Here is a 7,366-nt window from a genome sequence, read left to right on the forward strand (position 1 = left end):
TGATTGATAAACAAGTCTACAACCTTTAAATAGGGATACCAAGACAAGTTTAGGAATTAAACTATAACTAAGACTCCCCAAAATTTGTAACTTATTATAAATAGTAAATTTTTTTATTTATAGCAAGTGTCTTAAAGCCCAATGGATGAAGAGTTATAGTCAAACCAAAATTAATTAAAAAAATAGTAAAACCGAAATAAACATGGAATTCAACCATCGATACGGAATCTTGCAAATTCAGCATGGGCAACCTAGCATATCCGGTTTAGTTGGCTAAAGTAGCTCGTCCTAGCCCAAAATCATATATGGTACGTCGAGTAACTAATTCCGGTTTGCGAGATATGCCTATTTTAAGGTTCCGATGGTCTTGATGACTTCTGCCTCCGACCGGGCCTTCTCTGATGCATCTTGGACATGAAAGTGTCCGCAACCGCTCTACATCAAAGTTCAATGAGTTAATTTCAAGTTTGATTTTTTTTCTTTTTAGTACCGATGACCATTGCATATATCTTAAGCTCAGTGGAAGCAAATGCAGTGGCCTTGTTGATGATATATTATTTGCCAGTAATGACACTGATCTTTTGCACGAAACAATGCATTTCTTAACCTTACAATGAGAGAATTTTTTTTTTCCTGTACTTTGGATTTCACAAATAACAGACACTAGCCTGGCCACATCATCAGCCCTGTGAACCATAAAAGCTAAGTATACACATTTATACGTACATACAAAAAAAAAAAAAAAAAAAAAAAAAAAAAAAAGGAAAGGAAAGGCAAACAGGATATGAACCATTCACCATACCCCCAAGAATGAGAAGAATCATCTACGTTGTGTAAAAGGACGCGGATCTTTGAAGTTGATAAGGTGCTGGATCCTCTCATCTTCCCACTTGAGATGGTCCCACCATTCCCACTCTCCTTCCACCTCCACTCTACCTCCACCAGTAGAAGTAGAAGCAGCAGCCTTGTTGCTAGCTCGAAGAGGAAGCTTCTTCAGCATTCCACATCCCCTCACTTTCAGCTTCTTCAATGCTGATAAGTACGTGCCATGGCAAATACTCTCCAGCCTTGGTAGCTCCCACAAACACACTGTGTGCAGACGTTGGAGCGAGCTTTCCGCCGCAGTGTCCCCTCCAAACAAGGCCTCCAGTTTACTGCAGTATTTGATCTCCAGTGTCTCCAGGCTTTGTAGGAATACACTTGAGGAGAACATGGTGACAATTTTCAGGCAGTAGTCCAGATGTATGTGCTTTAGGAGTGCAAAGCTTCGGCTCCCGTATGTGCCCTCGCATACACTCCTCAGTCTTGCAAGGTTGGATAGCCATATCTTCTCCAGGCAACTTAAACAGTTGGAACTTTCATTCTCTCCCTCAAAGAATATCTCCATCCACTCACACCTCTCGACCCAACATTCTTTCAGTTCTACCATTTTATCGATGCGGCCCAAATCTGATAATCGTTGGACAAATGCATTGTCACACACAGTGATTAATTCCACATGAGTGGGAATCGCGTGCATACCTTTTGGGGATCTATGACCTCCTCGGATCTCCAAACACCTATCGAAACGGCTTCTAGGATGAGGTAAATTACGTGTTTGGATCATGGAACCGATGTCTTCATATACAAATTGCCGTCTCTGGAGATGGATGGATTTACCTTTTCCTCGTTTGTCTTCTTGGCAAGGAGAGATGCAGATATGGAATCGAGAGAAGATTTTTGAAACCCACACTTCAGAGGCTAGCCAGAAATATTGTAAGAGCTCGGGATTACTTACCCTTATGCGAGCACCCTCTTTCTCTCCAGATCGTTCATCGTCACTTGATGAATTCCAGGTGCTGCACTGGCTAAAGTTGAGCTCTTCCAGTTTCGAAAGGGCTTCAAAGTTTATTTTGAGAATTTGATTCATGTCTAGCATGTTCAGGTGCCTTAGAAGATGTGCATCAGAGATACCTTGGGGCAGTGTTTTGAGTTTGGTACCTGAAAGATCAAGTACTTGAAGGTTTGTGAGCCCATACAGTGATACAAGCTCTAAGCTTTGGCAACCTTTAAAGGAAAGACGTTGAATGGCCTCGATTTTGGAAATATCAAGCTTGCGGAGGTTTGGGAGGACATCCCCAAGTGAAGAAGAAGTAACAACTCTGAGATCTTCAAGGGAACTACACCTTCTGAGATCAAGCTCCTCAAGTGCTGAGAGCTTTTGCAAATGAGGCAGCTTCTTCAAGGAAAGACAGTCGCCTAATATGAGTTTCTTAAGATTGACCAATTCGGAGAGCGAAGAAGGTAGAGATTCCAGCTTATCATTCCCTTGCAGGTTGAGGAAGTGAAGTTGCCTCAAATGCCCAAAGATCTCATCTGGGATTCTTATTAAATATTTGAATTTAGACAACGACAGTTGGCGGAGGTTCCGTAGCCTAGAAATTGAGGAAGGAAGTGATGTGATTTGCATTTTTGTGAGATGGAGACATCGGAGGTTGTTCATGTGCTTAAAGAGGTCGTCTGGTATTGATGGGCTAAAATCAAATTCACTTGAAAGTTTAAGGAACTCAAGTTTGTCAAAAATCTGAAAGGAAGGGAGGAGAGTCTCTAAATGAGGGTAGCTTGTTAGCTTCAAAAATCTAAGATTGTGCAAGCAGGAAGCGGATTTGGGAAGAGATTCGTTTAACAGTCTCCGAAGATCGAGGACACGAAGGCCTTGAATTTTCTCAAATAAGAAGGTGTCTAATATCCTGAAACCAATATCCCTTTCTCCCACAAGAATTAAAGTGGAGAGTTTGGGGCATTCTCGAGGGAGAGGTGAAAGTTCTGTAATGTCCTCTACTGCCATCCTCCGAATATCTTCAACCATGTCGTCCTCCGATGGAAGAGAATCCTCAAACCAGAATCTACCATGAGTTGAAGCTCTGGACGTGATGAGGTCTCTAGCATTCCAATTGATTGATTTGGGCACTCTCACACAGTCATCCTTGCGCTCTACCAAGGAACGAACCCGGAGCTGTGTTAACAGAGCCTCCACCTTCTTGAACATCATCAAATCCTCTTCTTCACCCTCTTCTGTGATAATAAACCCCTCGGCTCTCCAATACCATGCCAGCCTTTCTACTTTAACCCAGGAACCTTGGAATAGCAACATGTAGAAGAAGCAATCAAGGACAACGTTGGGAGTGAAATGGCCCCCAATGCTGGGAGAATGAGCAATGTTGGCCGCTTCTTTGCGTAACATGTCCATTGACAAGCTCTGCAACCTAATGGCCATGTCGGATTGCAAGTCCATGGATAGCAGGTCCTCGGACCTGACATTTGCGACGATGACAATCTTGGAATCATTTTGCAATATCTTTCTGAGACGTGGATCTCCAATAAGCTCAAAATTGATGTCTGTCAGCACATCTCCTAGCACTAGCAAGAACTTCTGTCTGATCAACGATTTATAGATTTCAGCAGCAACTTGGGTATCTATGCTCTCTTCATTGTCACCATCACCATCCATGGACGTCGTCATCCTTAATTGGCGCGCGATTTCCTTCTGTGCCTTTCCAAGGCTAAAATTCTCTCCTAATAGCTCCACCAGTATCTGTACATTGAAGAGAAGGGAATCATTCGACTTTCGAATTGCATATTCAACAATGCTCCATCTCCCCACTCCATTAAACCCCCGAACAGTGATAACTGCCATCATTGGATTTGTAAGACAATGCAAGAGCTCTTCCCCAGCACGTTTGATGTCAGCTGGGAAGTTCTCCAGTCCACCCTCGGATGCTACAGCTTCATTCCCTCCTCGACCAGCCATGAGTGCTCCCTCTCTCTCTCTGTCTCTCTCCTCTGTTAAAAAAACAAAAGACACTCATTGATAGGATGTCGTGGTGCGGCCCACTGCATTTGACCCAAATAAGCAATAGTCCAAAAAATGGTTGGTTAATGTCATTTATATGAAATAGGCCCTCTAAACAATTTGAGCTATTTATTTGTTGGAGGTTCATCATTGATCCCTTATGTTTACAAAGAATCACTTTTTCAGTCAAATCTTAGCCATCCATCCATGGCTTGAAAACACTGTGGCTTTAGGAAAGAAAGGCATCTAATTGATAATCGAGTCATCCAGTTTTATTTTATTTTATTTTTTTAATTTATTTTGCATGAAATACGATCATTTTCAACACAGATGAATGATGGCATGGGTGTAAGTCCACCACCATTGATAGCGAAGTTGAGCTATTGTAACACTTCATGCATGGTACATGTATGATATACAATCTGTCACCATATCTGTCACACCATTATGATCACCTAATGCAAAAATCAGGCTAATCCAACTGTGGCTGGTCAACATTAGAGGCATTTTTGGATGGTTGTCCACTGTTTTTATGGCATTGTCCGAATTGGTTGAATTTCATTGAGAGGTGATCATCATGGTGGGGCGACACGTTGGATGATAAGATATCAAACACATCATGCAGACCCACATATATAGCTCGATTCCACCACTGACAGTGGACATTTCCATTCCATGCAATGATTCCTCTCTGTATGTACTGCTCACTGGGTCCAATATACATTTTATGGGCTACCATGCGATCATATTGGTTGGTGTGAGAAACTTAATACTCTGAGAAAGTGTAATTGATGATGCGTAGGTACTTGGAAAATGAAAATTGTCCAACGGTATTATTTTAGCAAACAAGTATCCACATAGAACTCGTAATCATTCAAACAGTCTGATTTTGGATTAACAGTGACTCAGCGACAGTGGTTCCACAATTTAGTCAGTTTAATTTGAGTTGATGTATACCATTCTCTTTTACGGCCATTCATTTTCCAAGCCCGAGACGGGATGGTTAAGATTGTCTGATAAATGGGATGGTTAAAATTATGTTATAGAAATAACAGGTTAGGAACAAAAGTCATCAATGACAAGGCCGAACTTACAATAACTCAAGTTGTTGATAGGAATACTTTCATATTAGTGATCTTTATTGTCTAATTTATGCAATTTGCATTGTGTATGAAATACATGCTGGACATGATGGACGGTTTAATTCGGTGTTGATGGATTGTCCAAGTGTTCAAGCAAAGTCTCAATCACTCATGCTACGTGCTTATTTCGTACACACACAAACATATTAATATCCCAATGAAGGATGTTAGCAACATCTAAAAGCTTTTATATGATACTGAGGCATGATCAACCATTGATCTAATCAGTCCATTCATTTGTACGGACAAGCAATGTTATGAAAAAAGACACAAGATGATCCTAACGATCTGATCAATAGTGTGAGAAAAAAGGTCAAATGTAAAAACAAAATAGGTTCAATCATCATTTTGTAACTTCTATTTGATCCATAGGCACTATCATGGATTGTGTATGATTCCAAAGAAGCACTTTGGTTTTATTACATAGTGTAGAGCGGGTCACGAACACTTTCATGTCCAAGATGGACCACAGAAGGCCCGATCAGAGGCAGAAGTGATCTGGACCAACAGAATCTTAAAACATGCGTATCTCGCAAACTACCGTATATAATTTTGGGGTAGGAGAAGCTAATTTAGCCACCCAAGCAAGGGTTGCCCACACTGAATTTGAGAGATTCCATTAGATCGATAGTTGAAAATCCATTTTATTTTCTTTTTTACTATTTATAGTTAGTTTTAGTTTTGATTATAACTCTTCATCTTTGAGCTTTAGAAGTTGTGTCCAACATGAAAAGTGCTTAGAAAAATTAGGAGAATAACATATGTTAAGCCAAATAGGACACTTACTATTTTTGGCCGAAAACCATGAAGTATAGTAGAAATTTTTACCATATATAAATAGTAAGTTTACTATTTATAGTAAATCATGAATTTTAGGGAGTTTGAGTTGGAGTTTGATTATGAAACTTGTTCCAAATTTTGGTATCACTATTTAAATGTTGTAAATTCGTTTTTAACATCTATTAATTAATTTTCGAATTTCTAGAATTTATTTCTATTTTTTTATTTTCCCTCGTAGATTCAAATTATTTATGTGAGAAGTCCAAAGAAACTTCATGGATTTGGAGTAGTTATCCTCTCGAGGAAGACGATGATCAACTTCATCACATCCATCCCTGCGTCTTTATGCCAACCATCTGAGGATGGCCCATAAAGTATGCATAGTTGTAATAAACTGACCCACGTTTAAAGGGTTAGGATCATTTGATCGGCATAACTTTTTGCATGATGGGTTGTTCCTAGTGGTACAAAAAATGGACAGTTTTGATCAATGATTTTTCATCCTATTCGTCAATTATATATGATTTAGGAAGGTTGACGACATTAAATGAAGGTGGGGATGTTAATTAGCTTTCCCTTGGACTGTCCATTCACTCCATGTTATTATTAGCAAACCATGATGCATAAAATGAGACTGATTGCATGATTCTAAGGAGCCTATCAGTTAAATGGAAATGGATGGATAAGTCAATTGGAGAAATAAAACAAATCACATGATCAACTTAAAACATCCTCTCACTAAGCATAGATTGCTCGTGATTCTAATGAAGCACTTTGATGACTCTAATCCTCCACTTTTGGCTGGTAAAAGATGTATGACTATAATGAAATGGTTTGCATATGATTGATGTAACTTTTGTACCATATCCTATCTAATCATATGAAATGAAAGGACAATCCCTTACCGAACAAGAATAACAACAATAAGAATAAGAAAAGAAAAAAAAAAAAGGAAAAAAAATCACAATCTTGATTAATAATACATTTTGTTAGATGAATAATAATCTAAAACACAAAAATGATATATGAAAAAGATAACGAGACAATCAGGCCTATTGAATTCAAGGCTTGACTTGAATGTAGTTAATTTCTCAAGACAGATTTGTTATCATTTTTTTTGGTAGTTCCAGCAAGTGCAAATGAAGGAAATCTACAAATTATTTTTAGGATACAATGAAATTTATTTTTATTATAAAAATACGACACATTTGACATAATAAGTTATATAAGTCAATAAAGGTGGAAGAACCATATATAGCAAGATTATGTCATGCAAAGTGTTTACTATCAGGATTTATGATAAATAGGTGTCTTCACCCTACCTCATATAAGAGTGTGAGTGTGCCATGAAAATACATTTACCGTGCTGGATTTGTTAGATAGTTACTGTGATGTAAATGAAAGGTGCAGGTACATATAGGTGATGTAAATGCCATCGAAGCCCTATAAAACTACCGTTCTTCAAATTTTGTGCGAAAAGAGCTTTCTATGTTTTGCTAATCACACAAAAAGACTGCCCATCTATGCGCCACTACATGTGTCGCTGGGTCACATGGGCGCATTGAGGCAGGGATAGACATAGACGTGATGAGGTCCATTGCCATCTTCCTCA

General features: G+C 39.0%; 1 protein-coding gene across 1 annotated transcript; it reads right to left on the reverse strand.

Annotated features, from left to right (window-relative positions):
- Nucleotides 1-820: 820 nt before the first annotated feature.
- LOC131246997 (putative disease resistance protein At4g19050) lies at nucleotides 821-3,790 on the reverse strand. Its single transcript, XM_058247445.1, has one exon. It carries the CDS (start codon nucleotides 3,788-3,790, stop codon nucleotides 821-823), a length of 2,970 nt encoding a protein of 989 aa, XP_058103428.1.
- Nucleotides 3,791-7,366: the final 3,576 nt, after the last annotated feature.

This window comes from Magnolia sinica, chromosome 5 (assembly GCF_029962835.1).
Source record: "Magnolia sinica isolate HGM2019 chromosome 5, MsV1, whole genome shotgun sequence".
NCBI lineage: Eukaryota > Viridiplantae > Streptophyta > Magnoliopsida > Magnoliales > Magnoliaceae > Magnolia > Magnolia sinica.

Bases quoted from the DNA above. Each gene is read 5' to 3' on its own strand.
- LOC131246997 (XM_058247445.1), bottom strand. From the start codon at position 3,790: ATGGCTGGTCGAGGAGGGAATGAAGCTGTAGCATCCGAGGGTGGACTG.